Genomic DNA, 25,996 nt, shown 5'->3' with positions numbered 1-25,996 from the left:
AACCCCCCGTGGGTGCCAACCGTGGCCACACCCACCCGCTCCTACCCGCGGTACCGGCGGTTATTGAATTAAGCTTATCATTTGATTTTGAGGAGACCCACCAGTCGGTCGTACGGGGCGCTCTTAAGCGGGCCGAAAAACTTCTTCCTATCCGCGGTGTAATCGCAATAATTTGATATCGCTGATCCGATTACGCGTCATAAGCCGCTATCGAGGAGCCTAGCCGGCGGCCCCCGGCCCGGTTCCCGGTCTCGCTGAAGCGTCGCCGACAAGAGAGCGGCGTGCCGCTTCTACCCACGGCGTCTACCCGGGACTTATACCCGCGGACCGAGCGCGGGCCCAGGAACGCGCGTGTCAACGGGCCCGGATAAGCCGCGTGCGGCTATATTCGCGCGTAGACCTCGCAACGAGTGTCTCCTTCATTTCTTTTTTTCTTTTTTCCATCAAGTTTACACGAGGAGAGACACATTATCCCCTTATCTCCGGACGCATCGTCAAATGCAATAGACACCGATCCATCCAAGTGCGCGTCGTCGAGGAGTCGTTTCGCGCGGATCCCTTTTACCGATTATCCGAGGGCACGGAAGGGAGCAAGTGTCACCTGAGAAACGTCAAGTGGGATTTATTACTCGCAGCCGGGGCATCATGGACTACTCGTATCTGAACCAGGCCGCGGCCGCGGCGGCCGCCGGCTTCGAGGCGTCCAGCTGCGCCCTGGCCGCCGGCGAGATGCAATGCAGCTACGGCGACCTGAGCTCGTGCTCGCAGATGAGCCAGGCGGCTTATCGCTACACCGCGGCACGGGCCGCCGGCTATCCCGGTAACGCGGCGGCCGCCGCCGGCGCCGCGGCCGCGGCCGCCGGCACGCCGCTTACGGCCCATCATACCGCGCACTCCCACACCCACGCGCACCACGGGGCCCACTCAACCCCATGCTCCGTAATGGCCGCCAGGTCCCAAGAAGTTCACCGGCACGCCGCCTCCATCTTCCCGTCGGCCATCAATCTCCAGAGTGAGTGATCGCTTCGCGCGGATTAGCGTAGCTCTCTTTCGAATGCTCCATCATCCCCGTTTGCCCGGCGCACTTTTGAGTGTCATTTTTTTTTTTTTTTTTGTGAATTATGACGAGATATTTAAGGATGTATGTGACATATATCGAAATACTAACAAAAGCATTAAAATTTCATAGATTGTTTTACTATTTCTTTTGAATATTTGTGCAAAAACTAAGCACAATTCTCTTAACGATTTGGAAGTTATTTAAATTTAAAGTTACTATTGATTCTTATGGAAAATCGCCTATTGTAGCACTCATTGACAAATTTGACAAAGAAAAAATATTATCAATGATATAAAAATTTTCTCATATATTAAGGAAATTCTAATAAATATTTGTGCAAAACTTGATTTAGATCCACTAATTCGTTTAAAAGTTATTTACTAAAAATTGTAGAGAAATATTATCTGTCTCTTTTTTTCTTTCTGCAAATTACTGGTTTTTCATTTTTTGCAGTTGATTTCAGAGGATATTCACAATCAAAAGTTTTTGCCATAAATTAGGAAAAATATTAATTACAACTATTTTCTTTTACGAAGACGTCAAAATCCATATTATTTTGTGATACTTTAATTCTTTTCATAACCCGGATTTATTTTTTTGATTTTTTAAACACGTAAGAAACATGTTTCCTTTTTAATTTTGACAATTTTTTGCTACTATTGTACAACCAGCACATCCTTAATTAGAATCATGACCCATGTTTTGGGTTTTATCAAATCTTTATAATTTAATATATTTTTTTGTGGAGTCATACTGTCGCATCAAATTTCAATCGCACATTCTTTGCTCGAATTTGGAATCGATTTTTCTTTAATAAGATATCGATCTTGAATTACGAGCAATTGAAATTAAAGATTTAGTAAGATCTGCCTCTATGCAAATGCATATTCAAGTTTTATTTTTTATTCAATTTTAAGAAAACTTTATTTTATTAAATTTTCAATTTGACATTCATTTATGTATTTATTGTTAAAAATAAAATTGTAATATTCTCGTTTTTTTTTTAAGAAAAAATTAATTTAAAAAAAATTTTAAGATTTATTGTTAAAAATAAAATTGTAATATTCCCGTTTTTTTTTAAGAAAAAATTAATTTTAAAAAATTTTTAAGATTTGTTATTAAAATGTTATGTCTAGCAGAAGAATAGGATTCTTGATGTTTACATTATCAGACTCACTTAAATTTGAAGAAGAATATTTTATTCCTCATATAATTATTCACGAAAAGCGACAGAGGTATTTTTGTTGCATCTAATGACAGTGATATGTACGCTAGAAATTTTTACATTAATTGGGAAAAATGTCATAATAAAATATCAAGAAACTTTTATCATTACAATTATGTCAAAAAATTATTTGTAATTAAAAATCGCTTTCAATTATACAGAGCATATACCTGTTAGATATTTGGACAAAATATAATTTATATATCACATATATTTATATTGGAAAATTTAATCTCTTTTGACTTAAGATTTTTCTTTGTTATTCCCAATGACTCAAATCAACAAATAGTTAATAAGTAATATCGTCTGTATTATATATTAATATATTATCACATATTATATATATATATATATATTAATACAACATAATAAATAAATAATATTGCATTTGTAACGTTTGACTACCATGTCTTAACAAGAGCTCCTTTATTCTCGCGTCAATCCGTCGGGCTATGAATGTGCGATGCTTTGTTGTGTTTGTTCCGGCGATTTAGAAGGGGCTAAACATGTCACATACGAGCAGGGAGCTAAGCTCCCTCCGCTCTAGTTGATAATTGATCCCGATTGAATTTAACATCACATGTGTTGTTTCGACATGGTATACGCGCAAGAATGTCATACAAATAGATTATGCAACATAGTGCCTGCTTCACACTTAGATTAATGTTTGATAGAGGAACTGAAAGTTATAAATAGCCACCGGAACGAAATAGTCATAAGGATCTCGGAGATGACATTAGTTGTGCAAAGTAAAAATCTTTTAGGGATATAATTATTTAATGGATTTTAGAAATTAAATTGTTTATCTCTAAAGGAATAAAGTTTTAATATTTTGATGTAATTTTTTTTTTAATTAATTTAATACTTAATATTTAATTCTTTTTGAATTAATTTAATATTTATTTTTTTTTAAATTAATGTAATATTAATGTAATATTTAATATTCAATGTAATAATTAATATTAATGTAATATTTAATATTTAATTTAATATTTATTTTTAATATTTAATATAAAACAAAAATACATAAATATACATATGTGTGTCTTTCTCTTTTGAAACAAAAATGCGTGGATTGTAATAAAAAAAGTGTGTTATACACACATAATGTCTTCTAATATTTATCATCTAAATTATATTATGAATATTTATCATTAAATTACAATTGAGATAAAGATTATGTTCTAAAGTCATATTTTGCGCATTACAATTATTATTGCATTATTATTGTTACTATTGTATTGCAAATAAAGTATCATACTTCCAAGATTGCACACGTTATTATCATAACGCAATCGCCTATTTCTATCTTTATTAACGTTTTGCATACTTTTAATTTCAGGTGGTTTGGGATATAAAGCTTATTCAGGGCATGATGGCCTCGCGGAGAAGAGGAAACAACGTCGGATACGAACAACATTTACGTCAGCCCAGCTGAAAGAACTGGAGCGTGCATTCCAGGAGACGCATTATCCAGACATCTACACCAGAGAAGAAATCGCTATGAAAATCGATCTGACGGAAGCCAGAGTGCAAGTAAGTGCATTTTTCGTTTTGCGCGATTAATTCTTTTCATGTGAAATTCCACATTAAATTCTACATTAATTCAAGTTCTTTCGGATATAAGAAAAACGTGAGGTTTTCTTGTGAAAATTCAACAATATTAATTAACAGCACAATAAATTAAATGTAATCAATGCGAATTGAGTATATAGTCTATCACAATTAAATTGTAAAAGTAGTACGTCCTTTTTTTTCGGTATAATTTTGTATTGTACATTGCGCAGTTTGCTTTATTCGAACAAAGAGAGGGCTGTTGGCGGAAAGTTAAGGGTGAGTTAGCCGAAGGAGTGTAGTGTAATTACATTACAGACTCCATTTTCGTTTTCACGGCTACCTACAGGTCGCGAGCTGATGGATTATGCTGTCTAATACTTGACGGATTATCATGAACGAAAGATGAACGACTTAGGAATAGTACAAATATTATTGTAAAAATCGTTCCCCCTACGCAAAATTACGATTTAATTTTTTTTTTTTTTAATAATTTTCAAAATTTTGTATCGCCACCGATGAGAGAAAATATCATATTAAACGGTATGATGATTTTTTTTTTGTAAAACAATCCCTCTTGTTTTACACAATTTTATTTACATGCTAATTCTCGGGAATTCGATCACAGCGCAATTCGGGATTGCAAATTGAGATGTATCTTTTATGTATGAGGGTAATTGTCCGCGAAATTACAGTTGTTTAAAAGAGATAAACATGGTAAATTTTCTTGTAACAACCGAGTCCATAAAACTTGTTATCTTTTTACACGATTCGATTTACGTCATTTTGGGATTATCGCTAAAAATGTATCTTTTTAATATTTTTGCTCTAATTTTAGTAATTCTTTTTTTTTCAAACTACTAAAACAATATTTAAATCCTGTTCTTTTTTGAAAAATTTGATTTTTTTAAATTTTTTTGCAACAATTTGCTTAAAAATTAAAAATTTTTATCAATTTTTTTAATATTAACATTGACTATTAAACATGCTTGTTTAAATATTATTTGTACCAATATTTAAAAATAAAAAACAAAATCGTACAACTATAATTTAACACATTAAACATATAATGAAAGTGTAGGTATAAATATTATATTAAATCCAAATTAAAATTTATTAAATTATAATTTGCATAAGATATCAAACTTTGTTATTTCTTTATTATATTATTATTATTTATTTTCAATTTATGGGCCAATATTCGATATTATACAATCTAAAGATTATTTGTGACAAAATAGTTACTATTCTTGTCGAACTTTCTGCAGAGAAAATTATTCTCTATGCAAAACAAATTTACATGATCTTGTGAGCGCGTTAAGGAAGCTACTTGTCACAGCTTCCTCGTCGATTTCCCTGCCTCTCGTACGCGTCACCTGCTCGCGCGAGGACGCAGGTGTCGTGGGTAGGACAGGTGAGGTGAGGTACATGGACGGTAACGCGATTAGAGAGCTCTCCAGACACTAACGGGTCCTAAAGTTAAACTTCCCGACTGACGTGCATCACTTAACGCCGCCGAAGTACCTTCTCGCCGAATCTCATTCAGATTATCCGGTGCGAGCGAGGATCGCGAACGATTTCATTGGCTTCGAGCTTGGAGAGAGAAGGGTGCAATAAATTTAATCTCATCTGCGAGACGTAGGCGCGGATTAATATAACATTCGCCATCGACGATCGCGATATTATTACACGGCGAAGATGGCGAGTCGAAGACCATGGAACCAAATCGCTCGCTATTTGCGTCGACAACTTGATATTCCGACATGTATAATCCACTTTTGCAAGATGCGCGTGATTATTTTGGCGACGCTAGTTACTTAAGCTGCCGTTAACCCCTTGACCCCACAGCCTTCATGTTCATGATTGATACTGTTTTGATCAGAGTACGCGAATCTGAGAATTTTGATTGTATGCATAATATATCTTCATAATATATTTCGATTGAACTTAATAATATCTCTTCTATGTAATTCTTATCGATCTAATAAGAAAATTAATATTTATAAATATTTTATTATATTTGTCTATCAGAGTTATTAGCTATTATTTTAGAGAGAGGAAAAGAGAGAAAGCGTATAAGAATTATTAATTTATAATACAAATTTATAATAGAATTTATAATAAAAACATGATCATTGATATCATATATATATATATACAATTTGATTTATCTATATATTCGAATCTAGTATGTCTTTAAACTTTTTAAATGGAAATAAACTTTTCAATCTATCTTGAGAAAGTGAAGGAAAGCTATTTCTAGAACGTTGATATTTGACATAAAACATGTGTTCTTTATTTTTACATATTTTTTTATTTGTCCATTCATATGATATTTACACACGCTTTTTCAAATCTCTTCACAAATAGTCTCTTCTTGAATCTATTTAAATCTTTTTTATATTAAGTATTTGCTTTCTCTTTTTCCACTTATAATCTTTGTGATCTTCTTTCTTTTCTCATACTTGCGTGGATTGAATTTTTTTTTTATTAATGCCATAATAAATTTACATGATATAATTAATTATTTTTATTTTAATTTTTACTTGGAAAAATAAAATGCAATATTTTCTAATTACAATTGCCTGGACACTATAAAAATTTTATTAGTTCTCTGTTAATAAATATATAAAATATTTTATATCATAAAAATAAAAGAAGAAGATTAATGATAGAGCAAAGAACATTTATTTCTTTAAGGATGTATGTATCATATATTGAAATACTAACAAAAGCATTAAAATTTCATAGATTGTTCTACTATTTCTTTTGAATATTTGTGCAAAAACTGAGCAGAATTCTCTTAACGGTTTGGAAATTATTTAAATTTAAAGTTACTATTGATTCTTGTGGAAAATCGCCTATTGTAGTACTTATTGACAAATTTGACAAGGAAAAAATATTACCAATGAGATAAAAATTTCCACATATATTAAGGAAATTCTAATAAATATTTGTGCAAAACTTGATTTAGATCCACTAATTCGTTTAAAAGTTATTTACAAAAAATTGTAGAAAAATATTATCTGTCTCTTTCTCTCTTTCTGCAAATTACTCGTTTTTCATTGTTTTTTGCAGTTGATTTTAGAAGGTATTCACGATCAAAAATTTTTGCCACAAATTAGGAAAAATATTAATTACAACTATTTTCTTTTACGAAGACGTCAAAATCCATATTATTTTGTGATACTTTAATTCTTTTCATAACCCGGATTTATTTTTTTGATTTTTTAAACACGTAAGAAACATGTTTTCTTTTTAATTTTGACAATTTTTTGTTACTATTGTACATCCAGAACATCCTTAAAAACATTCAGTAAATTTGTTCTTAAATGTTTACTTATAATACATATAATTTGAATGTGTGTAATTATTTTTTTAATTAACAATATATAAGAGATATATAAGAAATATCGAGTTGCGAGAAATATAAGAAAATTAATCTAATCTAATTAATAGTTTAGTTCCAAGTTTCTCTCTTTTCTACAGGATGGATAATTTTTTTTTTTTAATTTAAATTAATTTATTTTTATATAAAATTTGTGATTAAAGTAATAATGTGAACAGAGACCTTCAAAGATGCATTTTTACAACTCTCTGTTAATAAATATATAAAGTATTCTGTACAATAAAAGGTAAAGATTAATGGAAAGAACATTTATTTTTTCAAAAACAATCAATAAATTTGCTTTTAAATGTTTACTTATAATACATATAATATGAAGGCGTGTAGTAATTATTTTCTTAAATTAACATACAAGAGATATATCAGAAATATCGAACGGTAAAGTATATAAGAGAATTATCTATAATAATTTAGTTCCAAGTTCCTCTCTTTTTCTGTAGGATATCATAGAAAAATCTTTCTTTTAATTTAATTTATCTAAGTAAAATTTGTGATAATAATATCAAGATAATAATATGAACAGGGGGGCATCTTTAAAGAGGCATTTTTACTTTAACTCTTTATAATGGCCGCTTTTTTGTATTTCATTGCACTTTATATCGGACGCGCGCATGTTCGCATATCATGAGCGAGGACCGCGCGATAATGAAGCGCGAGATAACTATTAATACTCTAGTAGTTTGCGGGTTCGCGGCGCGACCGCCATCTCTGGCGAGGTTTATCCTCCCGCGGTGGGGTAAGTCCTTTGTCTGCTCGACTTTGCCCTCCTCCTGTCCTGACAGGACGTACGGTCCCTCAAGAGTTTCCCTCATCCCTTCACTCGTGATTCGTTCGTTCGCTACCGCGCGAGTTACCCTACGGCTTCCTCCCCCCCCCCCTCGCCGCCTCCCTCCCCGCCTGCCCGGATGTCTTCCAACCCTCCGATTCATCCCCTCGGTCTTGCTGCTTTCCATCCCTCTCAGTCCTCTATCTCGTCGATGGCGGCTGCTCGATAAAATTTTCTCCCTCTCGCGTCGTGAGAGTCATTGGCTTCCTCCACATTCGCCCCTCCTGCACATCCTGTCTCCAGGATGCTTCCTAATCGGCTACCATTACTACCCCTATTTTCTCTCACTATCTATAGTTTCACTCTCTTAGCGGGAAGTATAAATTAAATTACACAGAGGAATGTTTCCGTTATAACTCTTTTCCTTGAACATTATCTACCATTATTTCTTCTTTTCCCCGTATCTTATTTAAGATACTTCCTAATCGGTTGCCATTATTATCTCCCTATCTTACTTTTTTCATTTTATCTCTAGTGGGAAATATAAATTAAGTTATACGTATGGAGAGAGATATGCGTTTGCCATCTTTTTTCTTAAGCATTATATCTAATCTTTTATTTCTCCTTCTCTTTATATTTAATTTATAATATAATCTAATCGGCTACAATGATTATCTTTATCGTTCTTTCGATATATATTAAATATCTTATTATGAGATATTAAAATATAAAATTCTTTGAAGTATAATCTGTAGAACAATTGCTTATTTTTCTTCTCATTTAAGGATATATATGTCATATCAAAATATTAATAAAAGCATGAAAATTTCGTAGACTGTTCTACTATTTTTTTCTGAATATTTGTGCAAAAACTGAGCACAATTCTCTTAACGGTTTGGAAATTATTTTGGGAGTTTAAAGTTACTATTGATTCTTATGGAAAATCGCGTATTGTAGCACTTACTGACAAATTTGACAAGGAAAAAATATTACCAATGAAATAAATATTTTCACATATATTAAGAAAATTTTAATAAATATTTGTGCAAAACTTGATTTAAATCCACTTATTCGTTTAAAAATTATTTATTAAAAATTGTAGAAAAATATTATCTGTCTCTTTTCTTTCTTCCTGCAAATTACTCGTTTTTAATTATTTTTTGTAGTTGATTGAGGAAAGTATTTACGATCAAAAGTTTTTGCCATAAATTAGGAAAAATATTAATTACAACTATTTTCTTTTACGAAGACGTCAAATTCTTATTTTGTGATACTTTAATTCTTTTCATAATCCGGATTTATTTATTTCATTTTTCAAACAGTATAAACGTAAGAAATATATTTTTTTTTAAATTTTTGACAGTTTTTTTGCTGCTATTGTACATCCAAAACATCCTTAAAGTACATCTTAATTTTATTGCTGGTTGAAACATGAGAATTCTAGAAAAAATATAATAACAATAATAATGTTTGTTGAACATAAAATGAAAGCTATAGATATATTGCTTTTGTAAGAGTGTTAAATTTCTCATTTCTTTTATCTAATAATTACAGTTAGTTATCTTGAATTTATATTACGTATAAAACACAAGATACACGCCATCGCATTTCACATATATGTTAATATATTATGATTATTGAATTTATGTTTTATCCAATACATCTTATGACTTCAATAAAAATCCAATGATCAAGAATATATTACAAAGTATCATCTTGACACGATATTCTTGATGCATCCGCTAAATTTGAGCAATGTTTATTATTATTTTCTCACTTCCGTTAATCATCATCGATCTCGTGTCGGTTTACTTCGAGCAAACTCTGTCAAATTGAGATATTAAATTTATGGAAAAACGCAAAACGGATTTGATCGGGCGCGATTATGGCGTGAAACACGGTAAGTCGACACACCTTAAGAAGAGGTAAAATGTGCTGGATCGGATTACCCTGCAACAACAGAAGCAGGCTCTAACGGATATCAGAGTTCTACTTGGCAAGGTGCTCTAGGTAGGGGCGCATAACTAAGTCAGCGTGCTATTGATAGTCGAGATTCTCTCGACGTGCGCGTGTAACATCGCGTAGAAATATCCCGTCGCTCGTCGTTGGCGCGGCTGACGTTGATAAAAATACCCGAAAGATGATTGAATTTGTAACATTATCCGCTGCATTATGCACCGCGTATCCACCGGCTATAATTTGATAGTCGCGCGCGAGATCGACTGCTCGTTCACGGTACCCAAAACGGCGAAGAGAATGTTTCCGTAAGAATGGCACTTTGGACGAACAGAGCAAAATATTGGCAAGAATTGAATGATCGTAAAAGATATCACACTGCGATAAAGGCAAATTCTGAGATATTCCTACGGAATGTGATATAAATCGCTCTAACGCCATATGATGTGTACAAATGTCTGAAAAACGTGTATAAAAACTTTTAGATAGTTTACGAAATAATGCTAAAGAGAAAAAAAAGAGAAAAAACACAAGAAATAAAAATAATTTATGTTTTTATAATATTTTTTATCGTGTCTCAGAAAAGAGGAACTTAAATCTCTAATATCTACACTATTTTATATTTTCTTTATATTTTTATTTATTATCTATATAATTTGATAACTCGAAAGATTTATAATTTTATTGCTTTTTAAGATTTGATTGAATATTTCTTAAAAATAAAACATTTGTATAAATATGTTTATTTGTTGTAAAAATATAGAATTTAAAATATATATTTTGTCATAAAAATAATCGTGTCATACATATATTTTGAATAAAGAACAGGATATATTTATGTTAAGATAAATATAATAAGAGCTAGTTAGGATATTATTGTTAGAAACAACTTTACCCATATTTGATCTCACTCAGATTGGCGTCAATTATTGATGACATTAATGCCCTTCATTATGCAATATTGATAAATCAGCTCTGCATACGATCCACGTGTGCAACACTAAAGTGATGTCTTTCGTCGAGATTATTACTCGCACTGTCAATACCAGTTTTTGAACGAAAATGCATGTAAAAAACATGTTATTCGTTTTGACAATTGTTGATAATACCGCTCGTTCCAGAGGAATATTGAAGTGAATTTGATCGATCACGATACTCGAAACCATTTCCCTAGTAAAACTTGTGTCCGCGATGAGACAATTTGATATATGTTGTATATTTTGTATTTAATTTTTCTCTGGTTACTGCGATTACTCATCTCTTTTATATAATCATATTAAACATATGAAGCAGAAAATATATATTTATATATTCATTCATCTATAGATAAGAATGAAGATCCTGATAATTGTTTCTAATAAATTGTTTCAGATTTTCTTTATCCTTTTAATAACTTAAAACAAGTAAAAAATTGTGCAAATTAGGAATTTGCACATTGCCTCCTCATAATTTTATTTTCTCCCCTTCATAATATCAATAAAAATGTTTCATGTAAAAATAATTAGCCCAATATTTCAAAATTTGTGAACTAGAGCAACCACATCTTTTTTAGAAAAATTCAAATTTTATAAAAATGAACTCTTTTATTAATTCTCATCAAATTCAATAACAATTATCTTTCAATGATATTTTACTCATGTAAAAATAATTAGCCCAATATTTCAAAATTTGTGAAAGTTAAAGCGTGCACAGACATTTATTGAAAAATTCAAAATTTTATGAAAAATAAATCCTTTCATCAATTCTCATCAAATTCAATATCAATCATTCTTTAATGATATCCTATTCATGTAAAAATATTTAACCCGATATCTCAAAATTTGTGGAAGTTAAAACGTGCACAGACATTTATTGAAAAATTCAAAATTTTATAAAATAAATCCTTTCACCAATTCTCATCAAATTCAATACCAGCCATCCTTTAATGATATTCTTTTCATATAAAAAAAATTTAGACAAATATCTCAAAATTTGCGGAAGTTAGAACAATAATACCTTTTTTTGAAGAATTTAAAATTTTATAAAAAATAAATCCCTTTATTGATCCTAGCCAAGTACAATACCAATCAATCTTGAATGATACTTTATTCATATCAAAAATTTTAGCTCATTATCTTAAAATTTAGGGCAGATAATCGAACCACGTCTTTTGGTGCACATACAAATATACATACACACATACTCGACATTTTGTAAGAATATGTTTTCTCGACGTTTTAAAACATTCTAAACACATTGGCATCAAAATTAGAAAAAAAAAATTTTTCCACAAAAACGAAGCTTCCTCTATGAGGAAGCAAAAAGGAAAGAGAGAGACATAAAACGTTATTTTTATACGTTCAAAGATATTCTACACCATAATTATTATATTATTTAATAGAGATTATAAAAAAATTAATGTCATATTCCATAATTTCACTTTTAAAATTGCAAGATGTTATTTCTTTGTTCCAAGCATTTAATTAAAGCATCATTTGTGGCTTGATAACGATCGCCCAATTGGGCGTTTATCAATAATTGCTTGTGACAATTGCTTATTAAAAATATTCACCTTGACTGTGTGAATGATCTCGAATCTCTACGCTTTTGATCTAATTATGCAAACTTTCTTAAGAACGATGATCTTTGTCTCCTCGGTTCATCTGTCTTCGATGAGACAGTCATGAGTCATTCAGTGATTGAATTATATACTTAAGGATTCTGCATCACGTTTTCATCTTTTGCGCCGCAATGAGCGTGACACGAAATTAATCAACGTTGACCCACATCTCTTTTCGATTGGACCGATGCCACACAACATAAACCGCGCGTAAAGGGACGAAGAGTTTCTGATTACTCGTTTTCCATCGATTTAATGTAAGATCTGTTCACGTGACAATAAGCCTTGTCTCGTTGCAATCATAATGTAATGTACCAAATATAATCAAAAGTGCCATATATCTTTTACGAGATTATAAAAAATACAAAAATAGTTGAATAGTTCTTATATATAAAAAGAACAAATATATCTTAACATGTAATAGATAAAAAAATAATAAAATAAAGTATTTTAGTTTTGTAAATATTTTACATAATTTAAAAAAAGAAATTATTATTTAATTTTTTTCAAAAAATTATTTTAGTATTAAAATATAAAACTGAAATATAAAAATTGATGGAAATTAGCTTTGCAACTTTTTCTTTGTCTTCTCTTGTAATATTTGCCTTACAAGTATTCATAATCACCGTAGTTATAGAATAAAATAATAACAAATTGGTAAATGCATATTTACATTGACTACATCGTTGATTGGATTATAACTTTACACACATGTGAGATATATGTATCGCTTTTGGCACAAAATTTATGAATCTCTATCTAAAATAAAAAATCAGATTTATACGAATTAGATTATGATTAGCTAAGAATTTTGCATTTGTTCCACTACATTGCGCGTGATGAGCCTCATGTGTGAATGATACTTTATACTTACATCGTTACATCCCACGTCCCATTGACTACGAACGCTTCGGCGTGTCGCGTGGCGGCACGTTTTGTTGCTCTGAGTCACATGTCACTCAGTATGAATTACAATTCCATTAACGTAGTAGAGCAGCGGAGCTGTGCATAATACGGTGCAAACCTGTTCTCTTTCTCCCTCCCTCTCTCTCTCTCTCTCTCTCTCTCTCTCTCTCTCTCTCTCTCTCTCTCTCTGTCCCCTCCCTTTCTTTTTCTAGATTGGGATGTCAATGTGCGGAGTGTAATGTTGCGAAGGGGGACAGAGGGGCGACAATAGCATTCCAATGTGGGACAGGCGATCGAAGTCGCGATTTTTCGCCGCTAACGAGATTAATATTCATCCATGTATATACAGATCGATGCGAAATAAGCGAAAAATATGAGTTTTTGAAAAGATCAGCTGTATTTTTTTTTTTTTCTTTTTTTTTCATAGATAATATATTTGTCGTATTATGAAAAATTTTTTTTCTACTACTTTTATATCTGCATACAAGATAAATATATTCGTTTATCAGAAGATTGCGTTTTTGCAAGTATTTGCATGTCTACGAATAATAATTGATTATCGAAAATAATATTTATTATATATAATTTGCACACATTTGGATGTTCGAAAAATACAATATTAAATGTATCGATAAATATTATTAATTCCGATATAGAATTTTGTTATAGATGCGGATAATTTAGCTGAACAGTATGATATTACTAGTATTAATCAATAAATATTATTTATTTGATGATATTTATTATTTATCGATTATTTATTATTCAATTATTTAATTGTTGATTTTTGCGTATAACAAAATGTTCAAAGGATTCAAATTGCAAAGTCAAGTCGGTTTACGGCGTTGCTTTTCTCTGCACGCGATTAAGGATGTTTTGCATGTGCAAAAAACTGTCAAAATTTTTAAAAAATATAGGGTGTACAAGTAATTCGTCGTACATGCCTGCCGATATCGGCCTACTGCTTTCCAACGCGCTCATTAGCTCACATATTTTAATTAATAACGCAAAAACTATTGCGAATTTTGCAAAATGGTGTAAGACTTTTCGACTCAGTTTAGCCCAATCTACCTTCACACTTCGGGTGTGTCAAAATTTTTAGGACACCCTGTATATTTCTTACATTTATACTGTTTGAAAAATCAAAAAAATAAATTTGGATTATGAAAAGAATTAAAGTATCACAAAATAATATGAATTTTGATGTCTTTGTAAAAGAAAATAGTTGTAAATAATATTTTTTCTAATTTGTGGCAAAAACTTTTGATCATGAATACTGAAACCTGAAATCAATTGCAAGAAATGATAACGAGTAATTTGCAGGAAGAAAGAAAGAGACAGATAATATTTTTTTACAATTTTTAGTAAATAACTTTTAAACGAATAAGTGGATCTAAATCAAGTTTTGCATAAATATTTATTACAGTTTTTTTTAATATATGTAAAAATTTTTATTTCAGTGGTAATATTTTTTCCTTATCAAATTTGTTAATAAGTGCTACAATACGCGATTTTCCATAAGAATCAATAGTAACTTTAAACTTCCAAAATAATTTCCAAACCGTTAAGAGAATTGTGCTCAGTTTTTGCACAAATATTCAGAAGAAATAGTAGAACAGTCTACGAAATTTTCATGCTTTTGTTAATATTTTGATATGACACATATCACTTAAATGAAAAGGAAAATAAGCAATCGTTCTACAGATAATACTTAAAGATTCAAAGAATTAACAGGGAGAAATATTAACGTAAAAGAATAGTTGTAATCAATATTTTTCCTAATATGTGGCAAAAACTTTTGATCGTGAATATCCCCTGAAATCAACTGCAAAAAACAATGAAAAACGAGTATTTGCAGAAAAAGAGAAAGAGGCAGATAATATTTTTCTACAAATTAAAATCCTCATAACTTTTGATCGCTTCAGTGAATCAGGATTTCTTAATAAGTTTCTAAACATATGTAAGAACATTCTGTACAATTTTAGTTAAATTTCTAATATTTCAAAAATAGGTACGAAACATTCTTAAGTTCACTCGTGCAAAAATAAAAAAAAGGATAACATTTTCTAAAATTATTATTAACATTGTATACATTATTTTTTTTTTAATTCTTACAAAATTTAATTTTAAAAATCAATTTGTATATATGTACATATAACAAAAATAAATTTTAAAACAATATATGATACGAATAAAAAAAATGATATAACATTATTATATTGTATATATTATTCATTGTATATTGTATTATTTTTTATAATATATTATTATATTATATTATTTTTTTAATCGTAAAAAGCAATAGGATTGCGAGGAGAGTAGAATTAGTGCAAATAACTTCTATATTTTCTCATTGTTTCATTAATCAATGTTTGAACTTCGACTTAAATATTGTCTATTTGAAATGAATATCCGAGAGATCCACGTTCAAGTTGAAAGTTGGACAGGGCAATTTTGAGATCTCGAAAATACGAACAACGTAGTCGAAAAATCAACGTGAATTTTCTTCTATCCCTCGGTGGGATACATCGCCGTCAAGTGAAAGAAGACGTCCCCTTGTCTCTTGCGGGAATGAAAGACAGAGACAGGCAGCGAGCGCGAGCTCGATCCTCGAAGGAACGAGAAGCCGGGAGCGAGAAGTCAGAAATTGAGAAAGGAGGAATTGGAGAAAAGGGGAGAAATCGAACAGTGAAAAGAGAGGTGAGCTTAAGGGAGACAAAAAGAAATATAAAAATCCAAAGGAAGTGGGGAAAAAAAACGAAATGGGAAAGGAGACGACTTCAAGAGAAGGAGAGAAAGAGATAAAAATAGATAGATCAAAAAAGTACAAGATGGTGAGGAAGAAAGAAAGATGAATACCGAGAACGAGAAGCTATTGTAAAAGGAAGAGGGATGCGACGTTTAAGGGATGGGGAGTAGAGAAAGAGAACGAGATAGGAAGGATGAACGAACTGGGGGGATGGCAGGGCTGAGAACCGGAGACGATTCCGGGAGCCGAGGGGGTTGCTGCAGTCGGTAGCACGGAGGGATGAAATGGGGAAAACATTCGCCCGGGATCTGGCGGCTGGTGTCGGGGCTGGGCTGATACACAAGGGGCCCATGCCAGAGAGTGTGCGCCGGTAATTGCGAGCTCTATGTAGATCCACTTACAGTGATTAAAAACTGTCCTGCTGGGTATCATCCGCGGCGGAACGACGGCGCAACGAGGACTTTCCCGCCCGGGAAAGAAGAGAGGAGCGAAACGACCAGGATGCGCGCCGCCAAGAATAATTCCGTCACGTTTTGCGGCCACGTCATTTCGCGCGTGTTCAGCAATCTCCGCCTTGTCCCAAGATTATTGTCGCCCGATATCGCCATGCTCGAGAAAGCAAATTGCATTCTCAAATGCAGCTTTCCTTACGGTACTTTCAGATTATATGCTTATTGTTGTACGATCATCTTGAAGCATTAAAGAGCGGAAAATAATAATAAATAAAATAATAACGTGAATATTTCAAAGGAGACTTTTAGAGATTTTTTCGAGAAATATACAGATATAAAAAAATATATACATATAATATATATATATATATATATATATATATATATATATATATATATTTATATAATAATTGTTTAAAAATAGAGACTGTTTTTAAAAAATAATAATAATAATATAATAATATATAATAATATAAAATTAATAATACATAAACTTTTATTTATTTAGTACATTATACGTATTGTAGTGATTAGAATTGCAATTATTTTATATATATGTAAGATTATATAATAATTATTATTTTGATTGAGAAAAAAGAGAGCAAAAAGATTCAGCAAAAAAAAAAAAAAAATATTTTTTGAGAAAAACAGTTTGTTAAAGACGATTATTTTACGGCTAATTTAAAATTCTTCTTTTAATTTTTAAATACTGTGTTATTAATTTTTGTTTGAAAGTAAATTGAGAGTTTTGCAATTAGATATTTAATCTAATATCTTAAAAATGCAATTAATATATTTGATTAAAGTGCGAATTATGTGCAAAACTAATCAGATTTAATTATTATAATCGCTTTTCTTGTACTCGTTTTACTGTATGCGGAAACTGCAGCAGTCCAGACTTTCAATTAAGGAAATAAGTTTAGGGTGCATCACCCTGCCATCTCAGTCTTAATTACGATTTGCTCTGTGTAGCACGGAGACATTTGCTTTTATTGGTACGATCGTCGAAATGACTCCATTACAAATTAATTATAGAACTTAATTCTATATATAATCAATATCTTTTTAATTATAGTTTCAATTTTAATTACATATATCTTAATTATAATTTTAATTATATCTTAGTAATTATAAATAAAATTACTTTGTTTTGATACGAACTGTTCTAAGTCGTTAAAAAATAATATTATTGTTTCTCTAACTGTGCGTCATTATATTACATATAAAATTTATTTGATGACTTTATACATAAATAAATTTTGATTTCTGCATATATTATTGTCCGTGAAATTTAATATGCAATCAATTTTTTTTTAACAAAAATTTGATGTATACCTTTTTTGCTGAAACCTCTTTATTCAATATCCTCGTAATTAAATTAAAAAAGTTTTATTACATTCTATTTGTATAAAATACAGAATAACGTAAAGAAGGGATTGTATTCTTTATAAAAGACTCTGCATGCATGTTCGAGCTATGTCGGCGGAGAGAGTTGGAATAATTATGTTGCAGGATATATTTTGCCGATGCCGAATTGGATCGAGCCGGGGTCAGAAGGCAACCGAGCAAAATCCGCGGTTAACTCGCTCGAGAAGGGAAAATCACGGCGGTGCCTAAATGTAGGGTGAACCGGATGGATAAGCGTAGCACAAATTGCACGATCGTGCGGTGCTTCTGTAGAATTCCTAATGCTTCGACATTTACTTTGATCGGCATCAACACAGGATTTACTCGGGACCAAACAATATCGAAGCACAAGAATAGCTGTTGCTAGAAAACCGCACCGTGTTTTCCCATGCGAATTAATATCTACTCAATGTAGGAAAGTGTATCAATGCATATATTATTGTATTTATACACACATACACAGTCACTGTGTTATATAAATTAATTAAAATTATTATTTCAATGAATCCTAAAATATTTTATGGAAAAAATGTATTATATATAAAAATTTCTTGCTTTTTCCAAGAGAACATATAATGTAATCAGAGTTTATTTTAGGACTAGAGGCACCTTTGAGATTTTAAACTCATTTTGCTTCTTCATAGAGGAAGTTTTGTTTTTGTAAGAAAATTTTTCTTTCTAATTTTGATGCCAATGTGTTTAAAATGTTCTAAAACGTCGGAAAAAAATATATTTTTACAAAATATCGAGTATGTGTGTATGTTTGTGCATAAAGGATGTGGTTCGATTATCCCCTAAATTTTAAGATAATGAGCTAAAATTTTTGATCGATAAAGGAATTTATTTTTTATAAAATTTTAAATTCTTCAAGAAAAAGGTGTTATTGTTCTAACTTCCGCAAATTTTGAAATATTTGTCTAAATTTTTTTATATGAATAAAATATCATTAAAAGAAGGTTGGTATTGAATTTGATGAGAATTAATAAAAGAGTTTATTTTTTATGAAATTTTGAATTTTTCAATAAATGTATGTGCATGCTGTAACTTCCACAAATTTTGAGATATCAGGCTAAATATTTTTACATTAATAGATTAGCATTAAAGAATGGTTGATATTGATTTTAATGAGAATTGATGAAAGAGTTCATTTTTTATAGAATTTTGACTTTTTCTAAAAAAAAAAGTTGCTCTAACTTCATCAAATTTTGAGGTATTGGGCTAAATATTTTTACATTAATAGAGTATCATTAAAACATGGTTGGAATTTGAGTAGAATTGTTGAAACGATTCATTTTTTATGAAATTTTGAATTTTTCAATAAATGTTTGTTCATGACCTAATTTCTGCAAATTTCTTAAATATTAGATTAAACTATGTTATATGAATAGAATATCATTAAATTATGATTGGTAAAATTATTTTAGAGTCTCGGAAACTGATATCATTCTGATTTGCAATTACGACTACTGATATTATAAAAAAAAGGAAATAAAATTATGAGGAAGCCATGTGCAAGTTTTTAATTTGCACAATTTTTTACTTGTTTGTTTTTTTAAGAGAAAAATTATATATTTTTTTTACACTCAATATTTTTACATATAAAATGACAAAGAGAATGATATATGAAAGAACAAAATGATTGTATTTAAAAAAGATAATCTTGCAATCCTGGAAGCCCTTCCATTTAATAAAAAAAAAAAATGATAAAATAAAATAAAGTAAAGTACAGACGCATCTCTCGCGCGCGCGACGGGTATTGAAACGCATGATCGGGAAAGGGCGGAGGGTGAAATTCCCACACAGAGCTGCCGTATAAAGAGGTGATTAAATATTTATCCAGAAGGTGCCGGACATCTGTCGATATGCCTTGTTGCACTTTATTTTGGCGCGGTATATTTGTTTAACATTAACGCTATAGAACGCGCGCCGGGCGCGCGTTCTCTCTCACCCTAATTCGCCTCGTCGTCGTCGTCGTCGTCGTCGTCATCACTTCTGCAAACAACGGCACACATGCTACGGTCTACTCGAGGTTTGGTACGTGGCCAAATACGAATTATTAGCGTTGTCTTTGGCATGTACCACGAGCTTCAACGTAGCCGACAATCGAGATAATTTCACAAAAAGAAAAAAAAATTAATAATATATTTTTTTAGTTTAGTATTTTTTTTTGATTAACAAAGAATTAATTAAATCTAAGTTTCTTTACTTTTTAATTTATTTTTTTTTTATTTTATATTTTTATCCACTTTTTAATTTCTATTTTCTGCACTTATTCTTCTCTGTATAAAAGTATACAGAAAAATAAGTCATGCTGTTGTATTGAATAAATAATTGCTACGAAAATTGATGCCATCCCTCTCATACGTAGCGTGAAACTTTTAAAACGACTGCGTCGTTAATTTTATAAAACAGTATTCCTCCCCCCTTCGAAGAAGTTTACGCTTCAAAGTTTATAAATTGATATCGCTTATTTTCCGGACTTGACTTCGCATTTCTTCGCCCTCTTTTTCTCTCATTTAACGATAGATGACGAAGAAACGCGACGCCAGGTGTAATCAATTTCGGATTAATTAACGCGCGAATACAACAGAACCTCGCGTTGTTCGCCGCGTAGTTACGACTCGAATTTCGCGAAAAATCGCCACGCGCGACGACCGGCAGCAACACAGCAGCAGCAGCAGCAGCAGCAGCAGCAGCAGCTGATAAAAATCCAATAGCCCCAGTGTTTGCCAGCCGGAAAGGGCAATCACGTTCATCATGGTGTCCTGCGCCCCCGCCCGCCGCCCCTCGCTCCCTCCCCCCTTCCCCGCCCATCGCCGCCGTCGCGGTGTCTCCCTCCGCCACCCCCATCACGCGTCCCTTCCAACCCCCGTGCAATCTCCCCTAGCTCCAACCGACAGCTCGAGCAGTTACGTCCTACGAGCCCTGAGCGTAGCCGCCCCTGGAAAATCCGGGGGTGGGATTCACGTTGCGCGCACGTTGAGAAACGAGCGTTCGGCGAGAGTGACGAGGAGGGACGAAGATTGAAGGGGATCGTTGCACCGTATAAGGGAATCAAAGGGGCGGGAGGGGGAGGGAGGGGACAGGGTGGGGACAGAGCGACAGAGGCGATGGAGAGGATGGGGGGGGGGTCGGCGGCCAGGGTCGAAGGGGGGAAAAAGGGTGGTGGATGAGCGGCAGCGCCGCCGGTCAGATAAACGCTAAAGCAAATAAATCCGCTACTTTAACATGCAGGTCACCGCAGGTGTCTGTTTATTTTATTCGTTAAATATTTCATTTGGCCGGCTAGGGCCAATTACGAGCGCCGGCCGAACGTCCGGTCTCGCTCGCTTTCCGACGCACTTTCTGACGAGCGTCCGAGACTCTCGGAGACTCTCGCGACATTCTCTCTCTCTCTCTCTCTCTCTCTCTCTCTCTCTCTCTCTGTCTCATGTCGCGAAAGAAAAACTTGTACCTGTCATTGTAATTTTTTTTTCCCTCGCGGAGAGCGTAAATTTGATTCTCGTTGAATGCTCAATATAGGTTTCATTGTGATTCTTTGAATAGAAGATTATTTATTTGACATCAATTATATCTGATCTACTATATTAAGTATTAAATTGAACATTAATCTGCATTTGAATACCTATATGTAAAGCCTTATTACGTATTGAAGATGATCATTATTGCTATTGCCGTATTTGAATTTTATTCGTGAAAGAAAATCGATCAGTTTTTTTCCGTAACACATATTTTAATGTGCTTTTTTTAATAACATGAAACGTTTTGTACTGCAAAAAATATTTAAGATAATATTGATTAAAAAAAACTGATTTTTATTTTAACATACTTATTAAATAATCCTTTTAACAATAATGATTTTTTGTGTGAAAGTAACAACGATTAATTTATTGATACACGACAATTGTATTAGATATTATTTTGAATTTTTATCTGATTACCCTCTCATTATTTAAAAAAAAATTAATTTTTATTTTAACATACCTACTTGCACGTAATTCTTTTAAAAGTAACGATATCGGACAGTGATTCTGTGTATATATTAATAAAATATATAAAATACGTGATTATATTATATTAAAATAATTGTTTTTGTGTAATAACAATTAATTTATTGTCATAATTGTATTAGATATTATTTTGAATTTTATCTGATTATTCTCTCATTATTAAAAAAAAAAAATTAATTTTTATTTTAACATACTTGCACACGATTAATTTATTATCTAATTACTCTCTCATTTCTGATAATTTTCATATCTGTAAACAACATTAAATTATTTAAATATTATCAGTAAATATTATATCAGTTTCGACTAATCGCGAGGGAGAACAAGACGGAAGAACCTAAGAAGAAAGGGACCTAACATGGTCGGCCGTCCGTGTCGATGTTGCAGGTATGGTTCCAGAATCGGCGGGCGAAGTTTCGCAAGCAGGAAAGACTGGCCCAGCAAAAGTCGACGTCGCAGAGCGGCATCGGGGCCGACAGCGGCGCGTCTAGTCCCGTCACCGGCACTGTCAAAGCGGAGGGACGCTCGCCGAGGAGTCCGGCGACGCCGCCGGGTAGCTCGAACAGCGTTCTGTCGTCGAACGAGATCAAGCCGATCGCCAACCAGAGCCTGGTGAACGTGAAGCACAGCGGGGACGGCACCGGCGACGGCACCGGCTCGCCCAGCGCTCGCAGCAGCGGCGGCGGCAGCGGTACCTGGGGCTCCTGCAGTCCCAGGCCCTTCTCGGCGGCCTTGCCGCCCTACCTCCTCGATCCGTTGCCTCTGAAGACCGCGAATCTCTATTAAATCAGTCTCTCCATATCGGCCCGGCCGGCGTGTGGTGTAAATACGAGAAAGAGCCGCTCGATTCTCGCGAACACGCGGAAACGACACCGTGTTCAGGGAGAGGTCTTTTTTCTTTTTTTTTTTCTCCCGGGCCCCAGTTTCCCGCAATCGATCGGCTATAGTCCAAACCGTATACGCGCGGTATCCTTGAATATTCAAAGGACCTCGATTAGGACGCACATATTTTTGACAGAGATACCTTAGACAGTCGGGAAAACGGGAAACAGATGTGGATTGCTTGCTTTGAAGCAGCGTCTGTTAAGATATATTTCAAGCTTTGGACGCACGGGAGATATAGAGCGTTATTCGAATGACGCGAATCGAGCTGTTAGAATCAAGGTCGAGGTAAATATCATTTAATAAATTTTGGTATTATTGTACGAAGAATGAAGACATTAGAAGGAAGCCAATTGGATATTGTCTTTTAAATTTTTGCCGGAGAAGAAATAATTTTTGACACATCAAATTTCAAGGAAATGTAGTGTGCTATGCTTGTTTGGCATTCCTGTGATAAGTGTATAAATATTTGAGTAATATATTATTAATATATATATTTCCTTGATAACTTTTTGTATTATCTTAATATGTTGGCGTATTTGTAGATAATAGTTATATCATGTGAAATATTATTTCTGCCATATTCATACAGATGTTGCATTGTATTTATGTTGTACCAAAGAGTAATTTTAAAAGGAGATATAACTTGGGAAATGCTGCTTTAAAGTATCGCTATCTAGTTTGAAATTGAAACTACTGATCCAAAATAAAATGAAATGAATGGATTTAAACTCGTATCAGATTCAAATTTTGATTAATATTATAGAGAATAATAGAGTTGCAAAGCATCAATTTCAGATATAAATGTTAATGTTCCCGAGAAATCAAACCGAAACAAGAGATTGTAGAATATTAATTTTTTTTTAAATATATCTGACTTGTGCAAATGCAAACAATCCCATATTTTTGAAATACAAAAAAATTAATTTAAACGTAATACATTTTAAATTATGAGTAAAGAATTAAGTAAAAGAAGACACTTCCTTTACGCACACGCAAATTTATTATTTTTATATCTCCTTAATTTTTGTAAATAAATTCTTTTTCCGGAAAAATATTTAATGAAGCAATAAGTTTGAACGAAATAAATTCATTCTACTAGATAGAGAATTATTGTCTTCGTTAATTCAATTATAAGATATAATCTGAAAATAATCTAAATATATTACGTCATTTTCGATTACTTACTCTTTTCATTATAATTATATGTATAAGGAAGAAAACTGAGCTTTATATTCGAAGCGATGAAAACGCTACAGAGCATCACTATAATTCTCGAGGGACGTTAAACTCTCATTTCTGGCATGTGCTTCTCATCTCTATTATTTTTCTTCGATAATGCCGAGGTAGAATTAACAAGAAACACAGCGTAGAATAATATGTATAAAAATACTATTAATCTCGCCGACGTTACACACCGGATTTAACTAACACTTAATTCACCAAGATTGATTTGAATATTGAAAATTATAATCATGTCGCGAGAATCTACTGCGATATTAATTATGTAACAAGTAGCAGAGAACACTTATATTTCCACAGTGAAATCCTTGATACAAATATCGAGTGTATTTTGCGCTGATTTAATGCAATTACAACGATTCTGTCGAATAATTGATCGATTAAACATTAAAACAGCGATCAATAGAGAAAAAGGGAAAAGAGCGAAATTTTACTTGGTGTCGATATAAAAATAATTCTCGATATATGAAAAAATTTATTTTATGCCAAATTAAAAAAGAATTTCTGAAAATTAATTTATATTAATCAGTTTTAATTAATTTTTAATTAATTTTTGTTAATTTAGAGTTGATTGAGTTTTTACAAATTTATCAAAATATTTTCCAGCTACATTCAAAATATCTTCTCAAACTATCTAAAATTCGATATAACTAAAGCCAAATTCAATTAAAATTTTGTCAGTTTGACTGGCTATTAATTACGTTAATTCTATATACACTACTTAAAAAAAATAGGAAACATTTTTTATACTCTACAAATTGGGCTATTTTTAAACCGCTGAAACTTGACAAAAAATCGTAAACACAAAATTAAAAAAACATTTTGAAGCTTGAAATTTCAACTTTGAACATGCTATCAGTGATTTAAAAAAATTTTGTTATTTTCCTTATTCTGTGCTTTAAAAAAGAACATAGTTTTGTTCCTTAAAATTTGTTTCCTTAAAATTATGTATCTTTGACACTCTGCAAATTGATAAAAAAAATTTCTTTTAAAAAATTTAACTCAAGTTCAAAAACTGCAACATTTTGCCTATAAAATGCTTTTTAAAAATTTCTTACGATTTTTTTACCAAGTTCTATGAAACTAAACTATATTTTTCTATAATGTCGATAGTCGACGAAAAATCATCGTAGACAAAAAAATAAAAAAATATTTTGAAGCTTGAAGTTTCAACTTTAAGGCGCTGTCAGTGATTTTAAAAAATTTTATTATTTTCTCATTTCTAAAAAATACACATTGGTCAAAAAAATCGTAGAAAAATTTTTGCAAAAGTATTTTGTAGGCAAAATGTTATAATTTATGGAACTTGAATTAAATTTTTTTATTAAGTGTCAAAAATATTTTAATTTTAAGGAACAAAACAATAACTTCTATTTTAAAGTATAGAACAAGAAAGGTAAAAAAGTTTTTTAAATTATTAATAACGTGTTAAAGTTGAAACTTCAATCTTCAAAATGTTTTTTTAATTTTGTGCTTACGATGATCTTTCGTCGAGTTTCAACAGTTTAAAAATAGTTCAATTTTTAGGATATGAAAAATGTTCTCTATTTTTTTGGATAGTGTATATTGTTATTGCAGAATTTTTTTGCAGCTTTGTTAATTGATCTTCAATTTGACCAAAAAAAAAAAAAATTTAATCAATCCTACAAAAAGAAAAAGAAAGTCTTATATCGAGAATCGTCGTAACGCAAGAGACGATAAATTCGCGTTAATTCGCAGAAATTCGGCGAAAAATTCCTCCTTAGAAAGTTCTTAAGATAAATACATACCGTCCTGTATGTC

The 25,996-nt window shown here is 32.0% G+C and overlaps 1 protein-coding gene across 1 annotated transcript; it reads left to right on the top strand.

Annotated features, from left to right (window-relative positions):
* The first annotated feature begins 645 nt into the window (after nt 1-645).
* LOC126856842 (paired mesoderm homeobox protein 2A-like) lies at nt 646-25,530 on the top strand. The gene is made up of 3 exons (XM_050605744.1): nt 646-1,012; nt 3,628-3,821; nt 22,478-25,530. Exons 1-3 carry the CDS (start codon nt 646-648, stop codon nt 22,874-22,876), a joined length of 960 nt encoding a protein of 319 aa, XP_050461701.1. The 3' UTR covers nt 22,877-25,530.
* Nucleotides 25,531-25,996: the final 466 nt, after the last annotated feature.

The sequence above is a fragment of the Cataglyphis hispanica genome, chromosome 2 (genome assembly GCF_021464435.1).
Source record: "Cataglyphis hispanica isolate Lineage 1 chromosome 2, ULB_Chis1_1.0, whole genome shotgun sequence".
Classification (NCBI taxonomy): domain Eukaryota; kingdom Metazoa; phylum Arthropoda; class Insecta; order Hymenoptera; family Formicidae; genus Cataglyphis; species Cataglyphis hispanica.
The sequence above is the reverse complement of the archived record's forward strand: the minus strand, read 5'-3'. Positions and strand labels throughout refer to the sequence as shown.